The sequence below is a fragment of the Bombus fervidus genome, chromosome 11, assembly GCF_041682495.2.
Source record: "Bombus fervidus isolate BK054 chromosome 11, iyBomFerv1, whole genome shotgun sequence".
Classification (NCBI taxonomy): domain Eukaryota; kingdom Metazoa; phylum Arthropoda; class Insecta; order Hymenoptera; family Apidae; genus Bombus; species Bombus fervidus.
Window position 1 is genome coordinate 8314746 of NC_091527.1, and position 26542 is coordinate 8341287.

The 26542-nt window shown below is 34.7% G+C and overlaps 4 protein-coding genes across 14 annotated transcripts; 2 read left to right on the forward strand and 2 right to left on the reverse strand.

Annotated features, from left to right (window-relative positions):
* Positions 1-5: 5 nt before the first annotated feature.
* LOC139992365 (mitochondrial import inner membrane translocase subunit Tim21) lies at positions 6-2590 on the reverse strand. 3 transcript variants are annotated; one of them, XM_072013154.1, is made up of 5 exons: positions 2329-2590; positions 765-969; positions 456-690; positions 282-381; positions 6-207 (listed from the first exon to the last, which is right to left on the reverse strand). In XM_072013154.1, the coding sequence occupies exons 2-5, from the start codon at positions 964-966 to the stop codon at positions 73-75; spliced, it is 672 nt and encodes a 223-aa protein (XP_071869255.1). In that variant the 5' UTR covers positions 967-969; positions 2329-2590; the 3' UTR covers positions 6-72. The 3 variants fall into 3 exon arrangements, with proteins under 3 accessions (XP_071869255.1, XP_071869254.1, XP_071869256.1); XM_072013153.1 differs by lacking the exon at positions 2329-2590 and adding an exon at positions 1903-2042; XM_072013155.1 differs by lacking the exon at positions 2329-2590 and adding an exon at positions 1308-1442.
* On the forward strand, positions 1482-2137 carry E(y)2 (enhancer of yellow 2). Its single transcript, XM_072013161.1, has 2 exons — positions 1482-1669; positions 1909-2137. Exons 1-2 carry the CDS (start codon positions 1620-1622, stop codon positions 2135-2137), a joined length of 279 nt encoding a protein of 92 aa, XP_071869262.1. The 5' UTR covers positions 1482-1619.
* A 774-nt stretch (positions 2591-3364) lies between the features above and the next one.
* Nedd8 (Nedd8 ubiquitin like modifier) lies at positions 3365-4877 on the forward strand. 2 transcript variants are annotated; one of them, XM_072013162.1, is made up of 4 exons: positions 3365-3503; positions 3581-3598; positions 3964-4076; positions 4589-4877. In XM_072013162.1, the coding sequence occupies exons 1-4, from the start codon at positions 3486-3488 to the stop codon at positions 4671-4673; spliced, it is 234 nt and encodes a 77-aa protein (XP_071869263.1). In that variant the 5' UTR covers positions 3365-3485; the 3' UTR covers positions 4674-4877. The 2 variants fall into 2 exon arrangements, 1 of the variants encoding a protein (XP_071869263.1); XR_011801089.1 differs by lacking the exon at positions 3581-3598 and having other exon boundaries at positions 3379-3503; positions 3946-4076; positions 4589-4626.
* Positions 4878-6044: 1167 nt separating this feature from the next.
* Positions 6045-26140, reverse strand: LOC139992349 (zinc finger and BTB domain-containing protein 6). Of its 8 annotated transcripts, XR_011801080.1 has the most exons (7): positions 25611-26134; positions 25255-25449; positions 24982-25179; positions 24383-24893; positions 24250-24309; positions 8974-9368; positions 6045-8489 (listed from the first exon to the last, which is right to left on the reverse strand). XR_011801080.1 is itself a non-coding variant. In XM_072013129.1 (6 exons), exons 2-6 carry the CDS (start codon positions 25438-25440, stop codon positions 8482-8484), a joined length of 963 nt encoding a protein of 320 aa, XP_071869230.1. In that variant the 5' UTR covers positions 25441-25449; positions 25611-26127; the 3' UTR covers positions 6045-8481. The 8 variants fall into 8 exon arrangements, 7 of the variants coding, with proteins under 7 accessions (XP_071869230.1, XP_071869226.1, XP_071869223.1 ...); XM_072013129.1 differs by lacking the exon at positions 8974-9368 and having other exon boundaries at positions 25611-26127; XM_072013125.1 differs by lacking the exon at positions 6045-8489 and having other exon boundaries at positions 8957-9368.
* Positions 26141-26542: the final 402 nt, after the last annotated feature.

Sequence of the window (26542 nt, forward strand, 5' to 3'; positions counted from 1 at the left end):
GTTGCAAATAATCAATTGTATGCGTTTCTATACATAATGTACCAAATATTAATTAGAAAGATCTAACATATATTAATTCCATTCAAGTTCTGTTTCAGTACTGGAGCTCTTCTTTTCCTCTCTGTTATCTTCTATTTTAATAATAGTTTGCAAAATATCATCCACAAGTACATATAAATATCTGTACATATAATTGCCAGATTCATCCTAATACATAAAAGTTACATTTTTAATTAATCTTAAAGTGAATTTCTACAAAATATAAAAATATTATATCTTACTTCCTGCACTTCTAAATTCACAGTTGCACGTCTCCTTATACCTTGAATATAAAATTTCATTCTCATATGACGTACTCCATCCTTCTCAAAGGTAATATGACTGAAATATTATATGTTGTTAACAATAATATTAACTATAAAGAGGAACGGTAATAAGTATAAATATAACTTCACCTTATGTGACTTCTACGTCCACGTCTGCTCTCTTCTCCATATGCTTTTATTGGTTCTCCTAGGGCATCTGTTACTTTAGGATGTTTGATGCAGCGATCTAATGCTTTACTGTATACGCTGTTTGGACTTTTATTGGAAAATAATTCATCAAAAATCATATAAAACATGAAAGCAGTAATTCCTATACCACTAATTATTACACCTAAATATCCAATAGATTTTGTATTTTCTTTAACTGTAATAAAAACAATATTCAGGGTGGTATTGGCTTTTATGCTATACGTGTCCATATATACATATGAAATTTACCTACATCCGCAAATCCAACTTGTATTTTATTTTCATGTTCAACAGGATCTGTTTTAGTAATTGATTTTTTTGTACAATATAATGCATTTTGTCGAAAATTAGAATTAATACTAAAATTAGAAAGAATGTATACATTTTTTAGACTAGAGACTGCTATGAGTCTTTTGTACGAAATGCAACTGATTACTCGTGTTGATGCCATCTCCTAAAATGATGATAAATGCTACTTGTACAAATGGAATAAAAGTAAACAATAACTAATGCAAAGTATTGAACTATCCATATAGACTAATTCTATACAAAATTCTATCAATAGTAATAATGCAAATTAACAGATAAAAGTAGTTAAAAAGTATTTAAATAAAATACAAAAGTGATATTTATAATCGTTACAATGATCAAATAACATTTAACACACGTTGCATACTGTAAGTAAAAATAATATTTCTGAAATTATCGCAAACATTGTACGAATTGTCCTAGTAGATTTTGAAATCGTCTTTTAATAATTTATCATCTATTTTCTTTACCTATTTTACATACCTATGGATTAATAAGAAATATTTCATTTGTAAAAAACTGAAATAATTATGAATAAATATCAATAATGGTATTTTAATGATAGGTTACTTTAAACAACACTTTTAGAATCTATGCTCATGTTTGATTATTGCATCACCTATATGAGAAATTGAGAAATAAAACAATGTTAGGTTATGAACTCAAAAAGACAAAACAACATAACCTATCTTACATATTAAGAGGAGTAAACAGTGTAGTTGTCTTTGAAGGTCGTGTTGTAAGAGAAGCTATAAAATTCTGTCAATAGAAAAGTAGATACAATACAAAGTTTTAATGAAGACTGCTCCACACCAAAGGCTAGTTATGGTTGGAGATCGCGACGGGTAAATATTCATTTATAAATATATATATCAAAAATTTTGTATTATATTCTTTAGTACATTCACCGATTAAAATATTCGGATATTAACTTTCCCTTGTACATTGATAACTCTCGTATACCATCTTTTTATTTCTTGTAACAATGTTATCTCCATAACAATTTATTTTATTTAAATAAGTATAAATAATTAATAATTATAATTATAATTATTAACCTTACTATAATTAACCTTACTTTTAGGCTAAAAGAGTTGCTACGTCGTCGATTAGTTGAATGTGGATGGAGAGATCAAGTAAAATTAATCTGCAAGGATTTAATAAAAGAACATGGTCATGATATTACTTATGATAAATTGCTTTCAATGGTTACAACTAAAGCAAGAACACTTGTTCCAGACTCTGTTAAAAAGGAACTCCTACAGAAAATAAAAAATCAACTGATTGCTCAAGAAGAAAAATTAAAAATGTAACAATAAGAAATTCATTATTATATAATTACTTTCTTAACTCTTATTTTGTAAAAAATATAGCATTTACTGATATTATTATATTTACTGTATTACTATATGACACTGTCATACTATGGCCATACTGCACTAGCTGATAAATTTATGCTAAGATTATAAATAAATTATATTTATATATAAACTGATAGAAGTGCCTTGGTTGTCTAACTATATAAATATAAAACTATTTTGCCTTTAATTACATTTTACTATTTACGTAATTATATATAAAAAAAAAAACAGTTGTTTCAATTTAAGAAAGTATAAGAAATAATAAATGTTGCTTGGAAACTGTCAACAGAAATCAGTTCAAATAGATAACTAGATCATTGATACAATGTTAAAAATGTTAAGCAAGAAATGCATCTCGACAAATCAACCTCTAGCGGACAATGGCCGAACTATACGAAAAATTCGTAACGGCGCGGCGATTAGTGAAGGGTAAAGATCGAAAGACATAAAAATTGTTTGAAAGGTGAATTAAATATTGCAAATAAATTGTTCTTTCTTTGTATCGATTACAGAAACGATGATCGAGATACCATGAGCAACTAGCAGCAATCAATAGTAACGAATAGCAACGATCTTACTAATTTTTTTCGAACTTCTTAGTCATTCTTTATCGCAATTGGAAAAAGTTTGAAGATTGTGGATGTTGAAAGTTGGAAGGATTTTGAATAATTAAACGCTCTGTTCATTTGCAAAATATAATTGTTTTATTCAATTCAATTTATAAGTTTACAATAATCGTGCAGTTTTACAACGAGTTGGTAATTTTCTGTATAATAATTTGTGTAGATAAGTCATTTTACGGTGATTTGATTTCGTCGCAAGATTAATGGAGTTGTAACAACTCAAACGAAAATAACGATCGAAAACTTATACATGCATGCAGCGTTTTGTTGCTCATTTTCGAATCGCCATTAAGCAACTGCTTTTAACCAACTCCGTATGGCCCGGTACGAACCCGCATTCCTCCGCCCCTTACATATGCTCGTTTCACCCTTCAAAAGCACAGGAGCGTATAGTTCGTTTATTTGATCGCTAGAGGCGGTAATTCGTGGAGCAGACTTTTGGCCGAATTTCTTCCATGCTCATCGGCAATCTCCCTGCTCATTTCTGCTATCGATATGTATCGTATGTTCCCGAATTACCGTTAGATGGAGGTATAGAGACTTTTCACTAGATATGGTGAAGATAGAACATTTTATTCAAAGTTCAGAAAACCGCATACGTGCATCTTTATGTCAATAGCTTTTAATTTGTAACCATAGAGTGATTATTTATTAAATTGTCTTTTAAAACATAAACAATGTTGATCAAAGTGAAGGTAAGAACATTGACCGGCGGAGATGGGCCTACGACATTTATAACAAGTTCTGAAAATATATTCTAACCTTGTTTCAGACTCTCACCGGAAAGGAGGCAAGTAACTGCAAAATAATCTTATGTATTTTAAATACAATTTGGCGATTTAATATGTAACATAACGTTTATCTATATATACACTTAGAAAAAAGAACGGTTATAGAAGTAAAATCATCATTCTAATAAAATCGTGTTGTCAGTTAAAAATAGAAAATTTGACACTTGATGTAATTAATAATAATGTATTATCACAAATTAGAGTTTGTTTCAAATAACAGATATATTCTTCCTCCATTGTTATTTACTATTACTTTCACATATTGTTGTTTACTATCAAATTTCACAAATACATCGTTAATATGTATGATTAATAGATGCATATTTAAGTTTAAGAGCAATCACAGATATCATTATTCTCATAGATTGAAATAGATATAGAACCTACAGATAAGGTAGAAAGGATTAAGGAAAGAGTGGAAGAAAAAGAAGGGATACCGCCTCAGCAACAGCGATTGATATTTTCTGGAAAGCAAATGTAGGTATCATAATTGAATATAGAAATAATATACACAACTGTACAAGATAATTTGCTAAAGAGAAAATTATGTTTTAATGTTTCATTCGATATTGCTTTTAGTATGAAACTGCTTAAAGCATGGTGTAACACATAGCCCTACATTACAATAAGCGCAATAGTAACGAGATTCCTTCCGCATTCCCTTAGATGCGCAAACTTTACATCTTCTTGTAGCATTCATCTTCTTCGGTGTTGATGGAACATACTCTGGAAAGTGACTTTCTACAGTCCTTACTGAATCTGAGTCGTATAGTTGTCCTGGTTTTCTGGTTCCTGTTCCATCAATTATGATATTTTAACATCATTTCTTCTTATTTTCCCTTGACAAATATATCTTATATTTACATTAAAATCAGAACTGTATTAATTAATATTCATAGCTGTGTGTATGTGTGTATGTGTGTGTACGTCCTTCATTATTTAACGACTGTGAATGTATCGTGAATATAAAAATTTTTGTTGTCTTTTAGGAATGACGAAAAAACGGCGCAAGATTATAAAGTTCAAGGTGGATCAGTACTGCATTTGGTACTCGCATTAAGAGGGGGTTTATAATTATGACATTCCTTGTTCTGGAATGTATGTGCGAGTGTGTGTGTGTGAATATTACAGATTGTATAAGATCAGCCACAAATATAATAGGATGCTTTCCAATGTTACATTCGCTGCGCTGTGTTTGTAAGGACTTGTAATCGTCTTTGTATCTCTCTTTGATTGAGCGGTTACATTTAGAATTGAAATAAATATTAATAAAAGTAATTTAGCTATAGAAACCTAATGCTTGCATAACCAATATCGTAATCATCTTTCAATTATATCTATTATGAAAAATATCCGCGTACAATATTTGTAGTATGAATCTAATTTTCCTAAGTTTGTGAAGTCCCCATTGAAGCGAGACCCGATCCGAATTTGAATAAATTTCGTTGGAAAATTCGAGCTCGTATCATTTCAATATTAGTTTCTATGATATTTGCTGTTATGAGTTGCCAGACTCCACTTTGTTTTGAAAAATCGTTGGCAAATGTTGCAGTACGCGGTAGAACTCTGCGACTCCTCGTGTCTCGATGTAATATGCCGTAGAAGAGCGGGCTGCGTTGTAAATGTTACACCGCATTTATTACAGAACCACCCTGGCGAATGCAAACTCCATTCCGGTATCCTTGTGTGTGCCTCTATAAATTTATATCTTCCTATAACTAACGCTGCAATAACATTATATCGCAATAAATATTTCGAGACGAATTTTAATTCTTTCAGAAGTACTTCACGATTGTCAAATACTAACACAAATGATTTTAACGAACTTGTTTTCTATACGCGTAACGAATGATACTTCAAATCTCACAAGTCTACTTATTATTATATATACTAGTATATAGAGTAAAATAATGGATATCACAAGGATAACCTGAGATCCTTGACTAAATATCAAATGTAAAAATTCTCAAAATTTGATCAAAAATTTTTAGTTGTCCGGCTGTCGGAGATATTTCCAAGAATCCCAGGAACATATATTTTTCGCGGTATACTGGTCGGTTTTTACCGCAATGCGTATTGTCTGTGAAACTGCAAAATATCCACTTTCCTATTATATTAAAAAAGAAAAGAAAAAAAAAAAAATAGGAAAAGAAAAGAAAAGGCAAAAGGAAAGAGTATGTTCACACACCACAAGCAGAACAGAACCGTAATCAAGAATACATTTAAAAGAAGATAATTGTTATGTTCACATTTATATCTTTAATTCGTTGTAAATAAATACCATAAGTCGAGTTGAATGTTATTAGAACGCATCAAAGACTTAATATGTATCTAGTACGTAAGAGAAATGCATCGAACCTACGTCTGTTCGCAAATTTTTGCCTCGATCGTAATTTCTATTTGATATATGCATATCACTTTCCTGAAAGATATCAACACTGGAACTTCCATTGTAAATTGATTTATTTACATTGCTGTAATAACATTTCAAAGCATACTGTTATGTCACTTTTAACTCACAAGCTCACAATTAATACATATACTTAACACGTTTTTAAATCGAAATAAAAAGCTTGCTGCTACCGGCGCAATTATTACTCGACCATGTTATCTATAGACAGTTTGCATTTGTTCGTCTAGGTACGTGGTGCGTTCCGCGTTCACGATATATGGTTAACCATAATATATATGAAATAAAGTTTCCACTCAAACATGATATCTATGTGTATCGTTCCTTTCGCGAAAGCTACCCATGACCTGTTAAATGAAATTCGTTACTGCAAACACATCGTTCTGATAAATGCATTTAGTTCTTTTTCGCGTGTGTGCTTTTAAAATACTGACAGCTGCTTAAATATCGTTTAATCGATGTGACGATAAGACAATTGCTGGTTGTGAAACCAATTTAGTAAACTATCGTTAACACGTCAACTATCGTGCGATATACATCGTATAAATTCACGCTGTCACTCTAACATCTTACTTAATATCTAAAAGAAAAACGCATTGCAATCAAGTACATGTTTTACTTAATATTTAGTTAATGGCATAAATTCTGATCGATCGTTTACGAGATATCTCGAAAACTTCGACTTTACCTTGAAACTTGGTGCGATTCTCAACAGCGAACATCTATGTTTAGAACTACACGTAACTCTACGATTAAGTGCTTCATCGTGCATAAACAATGTCTTTCATCGGACAAATCGATCTCTCCTTACGTATAATTTTGTATCGATAGTTGAAACGGAATGCCTGTATCTCGCGAATCAATCAATTCGAGGATAAAGTAAGAAGCACATCTTATAATTTCCATTAAGATACACGTAATCGAAATGACTGAGCTTTTATGACGCTTTACGTTCATTATTTTTTAATTAAGATTTACTGTGTCGCATTACAAATCTAACGTACAATAGTTTCACTACATTCAAGCTTGAACATATCGTTCTAAAATATTATCGAGTAATTACCCCTTATTTAATTTTATTTATTTCTAAGAATTTCATTAGATATGATCTACTCACGGGGATTAAATAGAATTTCCGTAAGGCTTATAGCGTAGAATAATCAAATAACTTAAGTTAATCAGCATTATCGATAAAATTAATTTATAAAAATGCGACACGCACGGCATTTAAGCGGTAAAGTTGGAACTTTTGAATGGTAACGCGACACTTCTCGGCTTCATAAATCGCGAAAGAAAATAACAAATAAGAAAGACCGAGTTAAGAGACACAATCCGAACCGTATCAAACGATCGAAAATTACATTCTCGTCATATGGATTATCGGTGAACGAATCGTTTCGTTCAATTTTATACAGAGACAATGTTTACACGAAGCCACAGACGAAAAGAATAAAACTTTCAGTTCTCTTATATTCTCTTATACGCGTTCAACTGTGGTAAACATCTGGAAAGTTAATATGTAAAATGTAAAACTAGATAATTGTGTGTAAGGCACTGTCTATGCGATCCTTCAAAGTAGCTAAGTTCATCCTTATCGAAAAAGAAAACTCGAGCACGCGAATAACAGACGTGTAAACAGAGTCAGTGTAATATCAATATCGAGGTTGTTATTTAAGACGATTTTTACGACGAGTACCGCATGTTTCATTTGATTCGAGTACATTATGAGTGGAAAACGGTTGGCTGCTCACAAGTATAGCTTCTACTGAGTCGCAACATTTAATTGTAGTAATACGCATCTAAAAGTCTCGAAGAATGCCATTACTTGCACGCTAATGCAACGCATTTGACTCGACCATCCTGTTACTCGCATCGAAATATCGTAATTCTCCTATTGATGATATGGATATCTTGTATTTCATACATTCTATCGCCTGTCGACTAATGTACACAACTGCAAGTTCGTCTGTACACTGTCGATAATCATCGCTTATCGAAAAAATTGTATTATCATCGATCTCGTAGTGTTTCACTGCGAACGCAATAATTGTCGAGGGCTTTTAACGCTAACGTGTTAATAATCGGGCGCGTAACAGAGATCCGTATGGAACATTGTCGACTTAAAAGTTTGTATCGTGTAAGCGAAGATACGATAAGAGAAAGAAACGTATTAACAATGGCTTAAAGTACTGTACAGTATTGACTAGAATTTTTATAGAGCGGAGACGCGTTAATAACGTTACACATTGCAATTAAATCTTTCGATTTCTTATCGCTTTACACTAAAAGCATAGCGATGAGAAACGAAAGTAATATAAAAGCATACGCGCCATGTGACTGTTCGCTTATCCGAAAGTCGAAAACGCATATTACCAGTATAGCAAAGGGGTAAGTATTATGTATCAGCTTGCGAAAATCAGAGAATTAAGAAGTCCGTGGATATTTATTTGCCGAAGAAGAAAACGTGTACTCCTAGCTTTCTGCAGTAAAAGAAACCTCGTACCAGACCAGCTTTTAGATACTGTACCAGAGGTAATGAGATCGGGATTAGAAAATGATAAATACAAATTAATTAAGTCCCATGTTACTGTCCTCAAACTTTCTGTTTCACGCGAAAATTAACGGCAACGGTTAATATCATAAAATGTTACGCGAACGTTAAAATATTCCAAGAACTATGCAAGCAACGTAAGATTCTACAATTCTTGCCCCTGTCCGATTTTAATACTGTACATAGGGAGAACACGCTAACCAAATGGTTCACCTCAATGTGTACGAACGACAAAATACATGGCGAAACATCGGTTATTTTAAAGGATGGTTCAGTAAAAGCGGGTTACTTCTCCTAGTAAAGAGAAAAGCATTGACACATTGACGATGAACGACAACTGACGGACAAAGAAAAGGAAAAATGGCGGCTGAAGCTAAAAACAAAAGAAAGGAAACAGAAAAGGGAGAAATTACCGAGGGAAAAGATCGGAAGATATTTCTACTTGACGCGAACAGACAAGAAGAAAAACATAGGGGGACCAGGGCGGAGCGAGAAGCAATATTTCTCGACGCGTTCGAAAAAATTTACGAGTCCAATTCGTTTTTCGAGCTGCGCTGCTTCTGGATCGTTTTTTGCCATTGCATGTTATGTTTCAGACGCATGTGACGTCGCAGGTCGGTTCTACGACTGAGAGTGGTGTGACATAGGATGCAGGTAGTCTGGTTGCGATGCACTTCAAGGTGCTGGGTCAGCGAAGCAAGGTGCTTGTAAACGCTTCCGCAGAGTCTGCACGAAAAACGCCCTGGACCCTGAATCACCACTTGACCAGTTGTATCGCCAACATGCTTCCGATTGCGTCCCACCCCCCCTGCAACACATTAACAGCCACGTGACCCGCCGATTCCTCATTGCTTTCTAGGCAATTACATTTCATAAACAAATTGAGGGGACAGTAACACGTAACACAGACTAGATCATTGTTCTACCTGTGCTGGATGTACCGCCTTTCCAATCGGAAATGATAAATCATCATATATCGAATCCTCCGTTGATTCGCGTTTGTTCTCAGAGCCGACCCGTACGTATCGGTCGTGGTCGCGTCATCGTCGCGTCGATACGACAACACGATACGCACAGTAAATACGAAAACCGATTGCTTTATCCGGTTTATGCGGCTCTGCGAGTTGCAATATCAACCAAGGATCCCTTTCGAATCATTACTTCGTTCTACAAATATTTTTCATTTCATTCTATCTAATAATAACTTACATCGATGCGACTCGATGTGATTCCGCGATCTTTATCTATCAACGTATTGCCACTAATACTATATGCAGTAATATTATATTAATAAAGTCCTATTGGTGTGTCAAAATTGAGAAACGAAAAAAAGAAACGTAGTAACTGTGAGAAGCGTGAAAACGTTAAAGCACAATTTAACATGGTACAGTGACAACCGCCAAAAGTAATAATTCAATTATACCGTGTTCAAAACAGAATCGTTAATCGATGTTAATTAGATACTTTTCCATATTCATTTACGAATATCAATACTTGATACCTACACAGACTACGTTATAAATAGACATCGCTGAACATACGCAACGTATTCTGTAACCTTTAGCTCGTTAGTTAACACAATAGGTGATCTTGATAATGCTTACTCATCGAGCGTTTTATGTTTTGCAGACATTAGTTCTATCGCAAAAATTTATTGTACAATATCGTACGTGTTTAAGTTCGAGTAATAAAAAAATGCGAAGCTTGTATCTATCGTTTGTGCAACACGCATTGTATAAAGTGTAACAACTCGTTATATACTTACTCATCTAGATCGATTCGTATTAAAGTAACAAGTTTAGTAAGAACGTGACAACATCGAAATTTGAGATCTTCGATTATGTTTGAAAAAAGAACTCTGCAGCATTCACATTTTGAAACTTTATTCACACATATTTCTTTTTTTCTTTTTCTTTTTTTTTTCTTTTTTACTTACATTGTTAACTTGCATAAGCCAAACATAAGATCGTGTAATGATATATTATAATATTTGTATATATATTTTTTAATATATTTATATATTTGTATTTGTATATTTATATATATTTATATATATATATATATATATATATATAGATACTTCTTATTTTTATAAATAACTAAAGAAAGAAATATCAATTTTTCTAAAGTAATAATTGGCAATCTTGTACTTATTTGTATTGTGGTTTCCGAGGAATGTGCACATTCGTTTCCTTTAAATTGAACGTAGACGTCTATCCATACACAAGTATAAGTAAACGCATGTACATTTCAATATATTTTCTGCTTCTTTTGTTTAATTTGTAAAGTAAATTAGTATAAATAAAACACGGAGGGGGGGGGGGATAAAAGTAACTTAGAAAGGAATATATCTCATCAAACGTTGATTTGTTCCTCTAATAAAATATCGTCAATTTTGAAAAAAGACGATTAGAAATTACACAATAAAACGCATACGTGCAAATTGTGCGAAGGAAAATATAATAAGCACGAAATACATATATATTATATACTCTCTCTATATATATATGTATATATAGAACTATAAAACGCATGCGATCGCAAATTATAACTTAAGCATCATTAATTTGCATAAAGAAAATTTGCTTTTTCGCATAATAAAAGAACGTCACTAAACTGTTGACCCATCCGTTGACTACCACTGTGATGTTTGCATTTCTGTTGACAGTGATAGCGTTTCTTCATAAATATCTTCGTACAGAAATTAAATAGAACAGAATCGTACAAGCATCGAAAATCAGCGGCATAGTCAACGTTGTGATTAATTTACGACAATTGCGCTAAATTGTTCCCTTTTTAACATTTGTCAACTAGCTTCGATTTGTACTTAGTCACGTCACAATCAAGTTCCGCAAAATATAAATTTAACGCTATGCTCGATTTACAACATGTTAAAAAACTTTGGCATACAGCGAGCAAGAGATCATATCGCATGTTGTCTGTATATATAATCGAATAATAGCCTCTTTATAATCGTACAGAAGTAAACGACTCGAATCGAATTAACTCGCGTAATAGAAGCCAAGCTTCTTTCGATATTACGGATTAAAATAAAACTCTAACATAGAAAAACGGAACCAAAGTAAAACTAAAAAGAAAAAGAAACAAGCAAACAATAAGCATAATATAATAAAATTAACAAAAAATAACATAAAGTAAAGATATTAACTCTTATATTCATATTATCATAAATGTATAAACGAAAACAAAGTTCTATCTATTTTTCGTAGATAGACGAATATGTGCACGTATATGAATTCGGCAAGCCTCTGTGCTTATAATTAAAATAGTACGGTGTAATGAGTATGTTTAATATCATAAACGTATATATTATGGCGAAATTTTGGTCCGGAAGTAACATACGGATTCTTCCAGACAAACAAATGAGCAACATAATGCCAATTACTGTCAACGAAGAACAGCTTGGTCGCTAAACACAAATAAAGCTTTTGTTTGCTCCACTTGAAAAAGAAAGAGCAACGAAAATGGCACGTTTCTCTAGTACTCAATCGTACTTCCAATCAATGATCGAATACATTTTACACGTTGCAACATCGTGAGTACGAATCGTTCCTTGCCTCGAGGAAGGTTTACGATCACGCGCGATGTTTCGCGAACAAGAAAACCATCAAGATCGATCGAGATGATTGAAAATAAAGATAGAAACTTCTAACGGCCGATCCTGAAACTTTCGTCGAGGCGGTAAAACTTAACTGAAAAGACATCGAAGCTTCGAAAACGATCGAACGTTTCTGTTCAGTCTCATAGTCGATCTATCGTTCAGGATTCTGCGAAATTTGCATATTCACGGCCGATCGTACAAAGAAAGATGCACATTCCTCCTTACACGCTATTAAGTACCGAACTCATTTGACTAGATAAAATAATTTGCCTTTTTCTTTCTGATCTACTGCATGTCTTTGGTTATAAAAAACGTTAATACAAGGTTTCTTCGTTATTACGCACGCGATATCTTCTCTTCCTTCTTCTTCTTCTTCTTCTTCTTCTTCTTCTTCATCGTTTCCTTTTCCTCCGTCTTCGCCTTCTACTCCTTCCCTCTCCACCTCCTCCTCCTCCTTTTTCATATGCATATATGGATGTACATAAATGGACGTACACACACGCATGTGTACAAATGACTAGGGTATAACGTAAAGTGTAAGACAGGTGTCTTTAACATAGGCTTCCCGTCGACGACTAGAGTGACATTTCATGACATATACATTTCTAGCGAATTTCCGTGTTAAATTTGAAAGATAGGGCGCTCGTGATGTCCCGTTTCTCGATGAATCAAACAACACCGGAATGCTAATCTGCTATAGGTAAAAACGTAATAGCTTTTTGGTATGCTTAGCTTGTGGCTACGATACCTTACTTACTCGTTTAGCAGGAATAATTTTCACGCAAAAATACCTACGTGTTAGAATCTAAAGAGAAAATATAATCAGAAGCATAATATGTTCGTAGGAGAGTTGACGCGTGCTATATCGACTCGAATAGTTTATACGTGTACGAGTCAAGAAAAAACATGGCAATGACAATAGGTGAGATATAGGTTGAAAGAAGAAGGGAACAGAAAGAGTGGGAGAATCGCGCGCGCGTTTATCCTCTTTTCCGTCGACGGGTGAGTGGATCCGGCAGGATATGTTCACACTAAGGAATAGGACTAGATGTGATTCTTTCGACGCTGCTTTCTCTAATGCGTATAGTAGTATAAGTAGCATTACATTCGAGGCCAGCGGTAGGGCTTCCGACGTTTTGATGGGCAATCGCGGTGGAGGAGACGGAAATGGGCGTCGGCAGGGTGGTCGTAACATCGGTCGCCGTTGAAGCGCCGCTAACAGTGGAGACTATGGGAACACCAGGAACGGTGTTGGTGGACGCGGTTCCGGTTCCAGTTGGGGTTGCAGACCCAACAGCGGCTGCGGCTGCTGCGGCGGCGGCTGCTGCGGCGTTTGCGACTGCAGTTGCAGCGGCGGCGGCGGTCGTCCCGACGCCCAGCCAACCGTGCCGATTTTTTAAATGTCGCTTCATGTGCGTCGTGCGGCTCAGCACTTTATGACATACCGGACATTGAGTCGTTCCTTTGTGCATGTTCATGTGTTTGTACATCGAGTCCCGATTCCAAAACGTTTTACCGCAGAGTTTGCACGAATGCGACGGCTGTTCGATGACCACTGTACGAGAATCTAAATCAGATATAAACGTTCATGGTAGTACGTACGCCCATGATGTGCGAGCAATCAGACACTCACGATTATTACGTCTATCGGTCTTTAATCTCGTGCTCTCTCATCTTTTTGCGTATCGTCGTTAAAGCGCGAACGATCTTCTACACAACCAATACTATTCTCATTGATAAGCATTAGAAAATATCGATCGCACGCGATTTTTCGCTGTTTTCTCTAATTTCCTGTACCTTCCCTTCTTTCCTTCCTTTCTTTCTTGCTTCCTTCCTTCCTTTATTCTTTTTTTTTCCATTTTCCTTCTCTCTTTCTCCCTCCCTACCTCTTCCATTCTCATTCTCTCTCTCTCTCTCTCTCTTTCTCTCCCTCTCTTTTTCTTTTATCTTATTCAATTATAATTACTTTTCTGTTATCCTACTTGCAATTCACTCGATCTATGCATCAACGGCTCGAGGAGACGAACGATAAGAAAAGGCAGCACACACGATGAGTTGTACAAGGAAGAGCAACCACGAGGTGGTAAACACGCAACTTTAAACTTTTGGAGCGATCATGCTACTGTGAATTGTGAATACAACGTTTGAACGACAACCAAACAATGTATATACGTACAAAAAATGTTCAATATTCATGCAGAAGAATATCAGAAGTCCTATTTCAAGGTATATCGATCAGTTGCAGTTAGAAATGCAATTGAAAATCACAAAACAAGCATCTTGTAATTACGGTGATCACACATTTACCTTATATATGATACACAAGAAATTAGATTTTCTGTGAATTTTCGTTAAACGCTTGCTGTGTGCAGTGAACCGACAATCATGTATTCCTTTTGATGAACATACGTCTATTTGTGAGACTAGGTTCATGATAATGTTGTGAATATCGGGCGATAATCACGAGTCGTCATTGGTTACATTTTCGTGGACGCGGTTAACGCAAGCGCTTGTCAACGGAAAGAAAGGAAAAGAAAAAAAAAATGAAAGAACAAACGAAAAAAAAAACAAAAAAACGATACATCTTATACGACACTTTTATTTTTCAGACCACGCATGTACGTACAAAACAAAAAGCAATAACGGTGTATGGTAATTCTTTGCGCCAAACACATTCTTCTATAATATTTACAAGCTACTATGCAATGACTTATCTTTACATAATAATTTGTTAAAAATTCATAACTATAACAAGAATTCCTTAGTAAGAAACAGAGAAATCTATCGTCTTATGTTCCGTATTTCCAAAGAGATGATTTGTATATTTGGAAAAGAATCGAACTCAGGAGCATGAAAGGCAACGTGTCGATTTTTTGTTTCCCTCTCTCTATCTCCAGTATCGATTAATTAAGGTATCCCTGATATGTTTCGAACAAAGATAACAAGTATAAAAAATCAATCGAGCGTTCATGAAAAATTGTTCAACGATAAAATAATAAAATTATAGCCAGACGGTTTCCATAATTTATATATAAATTACATAATTGTTGTGTACACGATATGTACAAATTCAGCGATCATGGCGTAGGTCATACTGTGCAGGATACGTATTACCGTTTACGGAGTAATGGATATTCCATGTACATACGTGATAACACAGTTTTACGCTTGGTCGTTGCCGACTATCGTGATATGTGTACACGAATAAAATATGAAAGCGAATTGAAAGTAAGAGTCGAAAGAGGAGAAACGAATGCAAATGATTTATATCGAAACAGTAGTGGATCGATTTCGGTATTTCCTCGCGTGGAATTCAAAGTACCAAATTAAACGTGAAATTCACAGCCTATGATAATATAAAACCAGCCTTACAATTCTTACAGTTTGTTATTCAACTGTTATAAAAGTCATAAGTATTTCTAGTTGTGTGAAGTTTCGTGTTATTTAACATTAATACCATGAACATTTAACATGTGACAGCGCATCGTATACTTCCGAGCGAAAACAGCCTGACAGATCGGACAAATTGTGTCACCCCTATGTATACTACGATGATGCGCCAAAGAATCACCACGATTATAAGTACGACCGCAGACATCGCATACCCAACGACCACTTCGATCATGAAGAGGCTTATGCCTACGTCTGATCCGCTCATAGCCGAGGCTGGTCTGTTGCTGTTGTTGTGGTCGTTGCTCCTGTTGTTGCAACTGCTGCTGCTGAAGCTCGTGTTGATGCTCATGATGATTCCCAATGGGCGTTGTATCGTGCGTAGATTCTGCGCACACAATCCAAATTGTTCCCATACACACAGACAGCTTCGTACTTATGTGATAAAATTTCACTGTTTTGCATGTTTCGAATCTTGAAAACGGGACTTTAATGTTTTCTGCGGTTTCGTTCATTGCTTGCCCTTGCTCTGTATTATTTTTCTAATGTCAATCTATCATGGAAGTAACTTGGTTGAATTTTGACGCGCCGAATATCTTGAAAATAGCGATCGTGACTTTTGCCTCGCGAAAAGGAAGAAAAGAAATAGGAGCAAGGGAGTAAGATCGCGAAGGGGACACGTCGTAACGGACGGCTAAAAGATAGACAAGCGAGTGTTCGCAGAGGATTTGGGGCACGTATCGCAAATAACCATCGTCTTCTTGAGCGTGACTCGCCTCATGAAAGTATATCTGCTGTATAGCCACTGTAAGTTGAAAAATTCCCACAAGCATGTTTAACAAAGCGTCTGTTGCTAAAGAGAAAAGAGAAGATTTTCTCGAGTACCGGAACAACAAGAAGCTTGAAAATGTTAACGTTTCTGTGTCGATAGCTACGGTAATACGAATAACCGAATGTTAAACAATCGATTTCAATGTTGTCCTTTCGTTAATTGTCTTTATGATCTTTGAACGAGTGAAACAAAGGATGTAGTTTTTGGAAAGTTTTATTACAACTTTCTAACAGTGATTCAAATATGAAATATATCTTTCGAGACTGTTTTAGTAAATCGTATACAAACATCCTGTAATAACGTAAAACTTTCAGCTATAAATAGATACGATGTATTAAATTGTAAAAATTAAACGAATAGGTATAGCGCATCGCACCAACAACAGTCGCATTTCTCTCGTATTTCGAATAAGTAAATAATCGTTTACGAAATAAAACAAAGTGTAGGAAACAAAAACTAAGATCGATCGAATCTTACTTTATAGCGACACGAGTAAAAAGTACTAATTAATTCTTTGAATCGCTTATTTTCTAAATACGGTTTCTCTCTGAGGAACTTTACGTTTTCTCGCGTCATCTGTCGTTGATGGCACTTTGTTCGAGTCTACTGACATCAGTCTATTTAACACGAATACAGAAAACGATTGACAATAAACCAATCGATTCTTGCCGAAATCTCTCGTGTCTGTTCAAAGATTTAAATATATCAAGATTTAATGCGAACGATAAATAGAAGAGGTACGCATAAGAGTACGAAAAAAATATTCCGGAGATTAGAACAGCTTAGAATCGATATGATACTGTTGAGTCAGAAAAAAAACATATATGTATATATATAAATATACATATATATATTTATATACATATGTATGTATACATATATACATGATATATATAAAAAAGTAATAAATCATATTAAAAACAATCACGTTAGAAACAATCACGTTTTGTTTGGTCCAGAGACACGCGATGGTCACCGATCAACAGTATCACGACGATATCGATCGTTCAGCCGGTTCTTTCTATCCAAAAGTAAAATATAAGGACGATAAAAAATAAATGTCTCCTCACGAGGCAGTACTATGCGATCACTTTCGAAAGTTCAATTTAGCGTCGACACTGAACGTGCACTTGTGGATGCGCAGCAAATGAGCCTTCATGTCGTAACTTCGACTGAAGATGCGCTGACAAATCGGGCACCTGGTTTGCCCTGTATGCAAGTCCTTGTGCAGTGTCAACGACATCGGATGCTTGAAACCTTTCCAACAAATTCTACAGCGAAACAATAATTCTGTATCCGTGGACTGACCGTAGTCATCGTCCGAGACGAGGTCCGCGGTTGCAGGACCGGCGCTACCACCCCCGCCCCCTGCGGTATCTCCTGCTCGTTCTACAAATAAACACAAACACACAAGATCACCTCTATATTAACTAGAACACACTATTGTGCCGTATGCAAACTTAGATATCGCGTTCTCGACAAGAGACACGATACCGTTCAGTACCTTTCACCTCTGCTTCTTACGCGGTCGTTACGCGATTTAGTTCTTACGAAAACACCGAAAAATCCTTTCCTATCGTCTATGTAACCGCAAACGCGAACGCGAACACGAACACGAACATCTGGATGCGAATGCACAGATCATTTGAAATTTCAACGATCCACAAACTTTTTCTTAGTATTCGCGACGATATATTCAAGACGATGGATCGTTTACTTTCCTTCGCGATTTCGGGCACGGTCGTTCACACGATGTGCGTTGAAAGCTTAAGCTGATTAGATTAAATCTAATTAGACCATATAGAGAGACAGAGAGCATATGACACCACCGAAAAGAGATACAAGCCCGACAAGGCCCCAGGCTATTGAAATACACCGAAACTACCAACCACACGATATACATATAATATACTTCTAATATTGTAATAACTCCATTTATCAAGGAATGTGGAATTCATTTCATTTTCCTTTCCTTCCTCCATCTTCGTCTGCGCGTTTAGTTAGTCTTTCAAAGGATCGTTCGCGTGACGTGGGTTTTAAGGAAGATAAGCTGTCTTCAATTACAATATCGCTTCGATTCTTTTTATTAGAAAGTTCGCATGTGTTTCACAACTTTCTTCTAAAGTTGTTCGTTCGAACCGAATCTTTTATAACGTTTCACGTTGCGCTTTTTATCGACCCAACGCCTTACATAACACGAGTATTTGAAGGAAATTAATTGGACGGCATTTTATACTTGCGAATTCGGACTTTTTGTGAACCGTATAAATCGACAAATTTGATTCTAAAAATCTATGCTAGCGGGAAGATTAAATCAACCAGTTCTTCATACTATGAGCGATGTGTGCAACGATGAATGTCAGTCTATAAGTGCTCGTACTAGAAAGCACACTATATCGTTATTCGCCTTACGATTAAGTCCATCAGATACATACAAATACAAAAAGCATTCATTCGACACTATTTAGCCATTAACAAACTTAATTATACGAGATCTTCGGAACGTTACGACAATGATAACGATAATGAACATAGGATTTTTATAAAACGCCTTTTTCTCTCGTAGTTTGTACCAACGAAATGGTTACTACTGACTCAATAATAGTAACCGCGTGACACAGAGTAGCAAAATTCCATGTATATGTAACTGTATGATTAAACAAGTTATTTTTACCCACTATCGACTTATCGCGTAATGAGTAAGCTGCTTACTTTTCACATATTTATAAGTTGAATATAATTGGACCGTGATTATTGAAATATAATGACGTTCGACTTACAATGTGAATGTTTCGTGAAATGTACCAAGATACAAATAGAAATGATGGTAAAAATGACAAAATAATACATGCATAAAATATCACCACATATGCGTACCTCGTAAAAGAAAAAAAAGAAAAAAAAAAGGAAAGAAGGACGAAATAGACATTAGTACTCCGACGAAGGTGACCAAGTATTTGTATCTAAGTACCATCGACAAAGAGCCGTAGAACATTATCATATAAATCGATAACGAATTTACTCGTCGCAGTCTTATGTAGATATAGAGTCAAAATTAAATTAAATAACGTTTCTTCTATTACGCTAGTGTGAGCATATGAGACGATCAAGCCATCGAGCGCGGTCAAGTTACTAAGTATAAAATACAAACGGTTTGAAGGAATATCCATTGTTTGGATAATAACCGATCCATTATTGGATATCCATTATTGGATAATAACTGATAATTTACGACTAACATGAATTATAAATAAGCACTAAATTGTTGTTACATTGTAAAAAATAGTTGACAGGTGGACAATACTTGCAACGAAGCAAGATCGTGTTCGGAGTATGATAGGTTTCGAACGAGAACGTTCATTGTTACTTCCTTCACGAAGTTGCCTCTGTGTCGAAAGACCAGAAAATAAACGATTAAAGTATTCTTAAATTGTTGAACAGATCGAATTGTACACGCGCGCGCGCATACATTATATTAAAATAACAAAAATGAAAACGCAACACTATCACATAAACGTATTATGCATTTCCTAGCTGTTTCGGCGAGAAGGTTGCGTGCGGAACGACCACGCGTCCACATCGAAAACACGCGAAATGCGCTTCGCACCCAATAATTTTGCGGAATAAAACCGACAATCACAAGGCACGAAAGAGATTATCGGTTAAAAACTAACGTGGAGAGTAAACGTACGAAAGCAGGATAATAAAATTATTCGCGATCGCATCAGAAACAGAAGGAAAAATAGTAAAAAGAAAAAATCATACGTTTGCTAATAAATACACATGCGTACAACTTGGCCGAAATATAACATTTTCGATATCGACCAAAGAGGAAAAAAGAAAAGAGAAAAGAAACCAACAAAGAATGTTGTTCCCGTTCTAATGCTCATTTTCTCCCTCTCCCTTTCCCTCTCTCACTCTCTCTCTCTCTCTCTCTCTCTCTCTTTCTCTCCTCTTTTTCTCATCTTCTGTTTATTCCCCTGTTGTTTCTCACTATCAATTCACGTCGTTTTCCCTTGTCGTAGATGTAACATACAGAGGAAGTCGAAAAGCACAAGAGGTGTGTGATTAGTCGAGTAACGATATTAACTCAGGGTGATCGGAGGGGGCGAGTTGGTGCTATGGGGGCGGGATGTGCGGGATGGCGCGCATTTTGTGAAAATCGACGAAACATGGCCAGCGGCACAAACAGGCATTGCAGGGCCAACATTTGAAGCGCGTCTGCCTGAGCTTTCCACGTGATGTGACCATTCCGCGCTGCTTGCAGTGTACACATACTTTTCCGTGACCGTTTGCTTTGCTGAGGCTATGCGGCTGACCAGATACGTACGTAATCCCTCCTGAAGAAAACACATTGGCCAAACACTTCGGTTAGTCAATTCTTAAGTATATGTGCACATGCAGGCAACCATTAGTAAACAAATTTCTTTAACGACCAATCCCAGCACCAACCAATCCCGTAGCCGTGAAAGCCAGTCTAGAGTATCAGCGATACCAATACCAACGATATATTTTTCGTACGTGTATGCGTGTATTTAGATGGAAATGTAACATTGCCAGGTGCTAGCCGAATCTGTCGATCACCGGTCTTTCCTTCTCGTTTTGTGTTTCTCTTCTCGAACTCCTCGATCGAATTTCTCTTATTGCTTCCCGCCTCGATAATAAAATCGTTACATTTTTAACTTTTTCTCCTTTCTACCACCCCTCCCTATTTCCCCTCCTCTTTTTCCCTGCGTTTGCAACGCAGTCTGGCAACTATCACGTATCATACGTGCGTTTGATACATTTTACATACGTATATAGTACGTATATCGCGAATGCTGCTCCTTCCCATTCGAAAATCAAATCCTTCGTGAATCATCTTTCTCTTTTTGTCTTTGATCATCAAAAAAGCCGTTCGTTCACGTGTATTTCTTTTAATATATCTTTTATTTTATTTTGTCATTTTTAACTTCGTTACGTGCCTCTGCATGATCATCGTTCGGAAATCGTACTGCCTGTTCGGGCATGTGTACGTTTACTCTCTGCGCTCCAAGATTTCTTATTTGCATGAACGTAAAACGACAATGTCGTTAAAGATTTGAAAGTATCAAGTTGAAGCCTGCCTGGTCGTTTTTATATACAGAACAATATATTAAAATTCCGATAAACGATTGTGTTGCGCTTGGGTAATCGACTGTAAGTTTGAAGATCGATCGACCGACGCTTCATCGTCTTGATAAATAATTCTTCGATTCAGTATGTTATCGCCAATTTGCTGGAGAGCAATAGGTCGGCACACGATTACAATTTAACATCGCTTCACGCTCAGTTATAAAAAAGTTTAGCGCGTACAGCGCGAGCAAAGGAGAGTAATCCACGCACACACACACAGCACTCGTAATTCTAATATAGAGCATCAGTTCGATCGCCCTTCCGCGCATTAATAATAACATACAAACATCCTCCTGTATCGTCTATATCGTTATTTACATGGTTATTTCACGCCTGAAATATTCTTACATGAATTGTGTACACGATTCTATTCCTTTTTCGGTTTACAGTTTCCGAACGGAATTTTCAATACAAAAATTCTTCTAGAAACCCTGTTTCCGGGCCTGTTTCCGCACGCAAAGGTATAACTATCGGTAGACATTAAATTCGCGTTTGTTTGAATAATTCATGCTCCTGTTTTGACGATCAAACGATAAACACAAAGAAGCTTTGCTTACCTACCTGCCGAAATTGACTTTTGAACAGGTCAAATGTATTTCGGATCGGGTCGCGTTAAAAAATTCTTTGCGGAACAATTCGAATTATATCATGTCTAAAAATAATCGCGCTGTAACAATTGACTTTGACGTTTCTACATAAGAAATGAATGTTTATTGACAAAATAATTGAACGTTCAGTGAAATAAACATAATGCTCCCATTCCTATCGTGTTTCAAAGGCTCATCGATTCGACCTGAATATCCGATACCCACGCACCCACATTGAGTTTTTGGAATTTACGGTACATTATATAAAAAGAAGAAATGAGTATATAACAAGATGTTCGGATACAGAAAAGGATCATTTACATGCCATTATCGCCAGCACCACCACCATTGCTACTTACTTCAAATTAGTTCTTTTACAAGGCTACGAAGTTTTGTTGTATAAAAAAAGAAAAAAAGAAAAAAAAAAGAAAGGATGAATATACAAGCTTGCAAGTTAATCTTAAATAGCAATACGATTAAATTTCGCAAATCATACGAAAATCATAGATAAAGGAAAACGAAATAAGTATTTCATTTACAAATCTGAATTACAATCGATGCGTCGAATTCATAGCATTGGAATATACACAGAACCGTGTAATAATCTTTTGTTTTTTCTTTCTCTAAATTTTCATCTATACTTTTATTATATCTACATAAACGATAGAGACAACGATGAAATTAATGAATTTAAGATTAACTTTGCATGCAAGTGAAATCAACATGTGAGATATGTATGTATTTGCACCACACACGTGCGTGCGTGTCCTGCGTACAGTTCTGCGGATTCAAAGAAATTACCTCATACCAGCGTTGAAAGATATTTTAGTGTATACACAGAAATATGCTTACAGTTAGTGCTCGGAAGGAACGCAGTAGTGGCTTTATACGAGTTATTAAGGGAATGTTGATGATTGTCGGCACACATACAGCACTTGGCAATGCTTACTAATATCTACAGTTCAACCTACACCCGAGTGCCTATGCCATACATTTACATCCAAAAACCATGCATATTTTATATTATAGTACAGTTAAATAATTAACGGAAATAAAGTAACATTTTTTCACAATAGAAAATGCATTTTTTTTAATGATTCCAAGATATTTGCATCGATATTTTACTACACGATCGTTTTAGTTAACCCGATCCTGATATTTTTATTAAAATAATAAATTTACAAACAAAAATGGTAAAAAAAACTAGTTTAAACGTAAGATCTAATAAATCTGATATTCGATAAATTATAATATTTTTAATGCAAATAAACTTTTTTATAAAATTTTCAATTTCTTGTTTTTTTTTTTTTTTTATAAAATCAAATCTATAAGTAATAACTGGAATTTTTTGTCTGAAACCTATTCATCTTGAATTAATAACAAATCTTTGCTGCAACCACTATTAATGGCTTTAACTTTATCAGTGTTTAACAAATTTTTTATGTGTAACGATAATAGAAAACTGTATCTACATTCTATTAAATTTTTACACTTTACGTCATAAGAAGTTCACGCAACTTTCTTTCAAATTAAGTATATAATAAAATTAATCCCCTGTCTTCTATGTATATAGTCTGCATAATTTTATCATCAAATTTCGAATAATTTAAAGTAAATAGAAGTTATATGTAAAAATACGCATAAAAACCATTTTGTACCCATATTCAAATAGTTCTTTATAATATATTAATGATACATATATTGTAGGATAACCATAGTACAGCGAAACGAAAATTGTTTTTTTTCACGTTTATAAACATAAAATGCACTATCTATCGATAATTAAATATCATTTTAAAATTAATTAGGAATCATTAGCATCAGCAATATATGGGTACAAAACTTAAAGTTAGTTTACAGTGCCATTTCTCTTAATTAAATCTTCGATATAAATATCAAATATCATCATATCTGATTCAAATTGTTGTACCTGTAAAATACTAGGAATTACAGATTCTATTATATTATGTACGTTTTATTGATAACTTCTTAATACAGTTCCGGTAATTGTTAACATTTATTTAAAAAAATTAAAAGATATGGCACAACATTATATCGTGTGTCATGGTAAGGTAAAGTAAATACTGATTAGGGAAACACTTACCCTGCACTGCTTCTTGTGTTAATCTTTCTCCAGAAGTACTAGGTTTCGAAAGCAAGTGCCCTAGTTAACAAACAAGATTATGCAACATATCCCTCTATGCTTTAAAAATAGAATAAAATAATGAAAATCTTACCAACATCAGTTGTTTGATGTTTGAGATCCAAGCTATCTGAAGTAGACTGATTGCTCGAATAAAATGTCTGAGTGATATCAGGTTTCTGATCATGATCAGGAGTATTAGATGATGTATCTTCTATACCAATCTTATTTAGCGAACTGTCTCCCAAACTTTGTTCTTCGTAACTACAGCTACTTCCATCTTGTACTAAATATTCAGGCATTTCCAACTTTAAATTTGGCATTAGTGGTATTATTTCAACAGGATCCGAACCAGTTGTTGATTGATTTTCTGAGGTTTTATTTTCAGAATCTTTTGAAGATAAAGCATTACTTATAGTTTTATCAGCATTTGTATTTGTATTTTCTCTACATTTTCGTCTTTTGCTCGGTGGAGCATCAGGCTGTAAGTCAACAGCATGATAAGGCATTGGAGATGAAGGTGACTTATTTCTCTTGTCTGCTGCTGTTTTGCTAGAAGCATTTTGAAGTTGAATTTCAGGTTCATTAGGAATTTCTATGTCATCCTGAAACACAGTTTAACATGATACAAATATATTACTTTAATTTAAGCAGAAAATATTTAATCATATTTAACAATTTTGAAAAACATACCTCTACTAAACTATCATTATCTTTTCCTGTACCATCGGTAAGGCCCTGAACAGCAAGCAGCTCAGCAGTTGTTAAAAAACTGGCTAATTGTTCCTGAACCACATTTACTTCACCCTGATACATAAAATCAACCAATGCAGCCAAATCATCATATTTTACATTACGAAATATTATAACAGGATGCTGACATGGATTTTCCTAAAATAGAATAAGTATCATTTATAAAATATATGTTAACAGTAATAAATTATTAAATTCTTAATTTTACTCTACCTTAAATAAATCTCTAAAATATGTACTACATGCAGATAATAGCATTTTGTGTGCTCTTATTCTTTTTCCTTCGCAGCTTAAAGTTACATCAACGAGATCTTCTTCTGTTCTCAATGTATCAAAAGCACAAGTAATATGTTTTAAGTAATTATTCCACCTAAGAGAAAACTGTTGGCTCGAACCCATGCTGCTTTTCTGAAATAAGACAGCAATATTGTCCAAATGTAAAAAAAAACATTGGCAACTTTAACAAAAGTGTATAATCACAAAAATTAGTATCTACATAAAATTCATAGAATATAAATTACATTACATATTGTAATTTCCATATTTAATATTCTTAAACAATGGTTTACCGTATTTGCAATTAACGAGCTCCAAAAATAATGAGTCAGGTCAAAAATTTGTAGTCTTTAATATGTAGCACGGTTAAATTGTCAGTAACGATCCTAAAATGACTACTGAAGTGATGAAATTATTTAAAAAGCGCGGAAGTAGCGTTGACTTGTTAGTCCTGATACGTTTTGCAAAAAATAAAAACTGTAAACAGTAAAGTGGAATAAAATTTCATGGCACTGTAGGAGGTTTCACGGGTTCCGCATGTAGATGAAAAGTGGCGTCGTTCAACTAAATGATTTCAACGTTATGTAATTGCATCGCGCCAGACGATCTTATACACGTTAAACGATTTTTCACAGAATTCTGTCACTTTAGAAGTTATACTTTTCGATTAAATGACAGCTGGTAGCCATTTTCCTTCAGGAAAACGCGTAAGATGCGCGGAAAGAACTCAACTTCCTTCAGAAACCACGCGCGATGCGTGGGACGATTCGATGCATGTGTGGAACACCTTAAAGGCGTTGTCATTGGTGAATTTTCATTTATACTGATATTCATGAATACGACTGATCTCGATTTTTATTCGTTCGAGTATACTTTGTATTTCATTATAAAAATATTCAAAATTAATCAATATCTAGCAAAATTCTTTTAGGATGTTTCCATTATAAAGATGCAATTTTCTAGCTCAACCAAAATTTGAATACTGCTATTATTAGTTTTTCATATTTATTATATGTATCATTGAAAACAATAAAATATATACCTATGAATAAATAACTCAAGAAATACAAAACACAAATAACTATTAAAAATATGTAACTTTTATTCGTTAATATAATCATAAAAATTATCCAATTACAAAATAAAGTAAATTTAAAGATTCCGCCATTATTGAATTTTGCAATTATTCATCATATATGTCATAAAATGTTTTTTGAAACCGATA

Excerpts from the sequence above, each read along its gene's own strand:
- Nedd8 (XM_072013162.1), top strand. Across the intron at positions 4,077-4,588 it reads ATATTTTCTGGAAAGCAAAT|GAATGACGAAAAAACGGCGC; the intron begins GTAGGTATCATA and ends GTTGTCTTTTAG.
- LOC139992349 (XM_072013122.1), bottom strand. The coding sequence starts at position 25,440 with ATGGGTTCGAGCCAACAGTTTTCTCTTAGGTGGAATAATTACTTAAAA. Across the intron at positions 24,310-24,382 it reads ACATCAAACAACTGATGTTG|GGCACTTGCTTTCGAAACCT; the intron begins GTAAGATTTTCA and ends TTTGTTAACTAG. Across the intron at positions 13,750-24,249 it reads AACACAAGAAGCAGTGCAGG|ATTCTCGTACAGTGGTCATC; the intron begins GTAAGTGTTTCC and ends TATCTGATTTAG.
- LOC139992365 (XM_072013154.1), bottom strand. The coding sequence starts at position 966 with ATGGCATCAACACGAGTAATCAGTTGCATTTCGTACAAAAGACTCATA. Across the intron at positions 382-455 it reads GGACGTAGAAGTCACATAAG|TCATATTACCTTTGAGAAGG; the intron begins GTGAAGTTATAT and ends ATAATATTTCAG. Across the intron at positions 208-281 it reads TGAATTTAGAAGTGCAGGAA|GATGAATCTGGCAATTATAT; the intron begins GTAAGATATAAT and ends TTTATGTATTAG.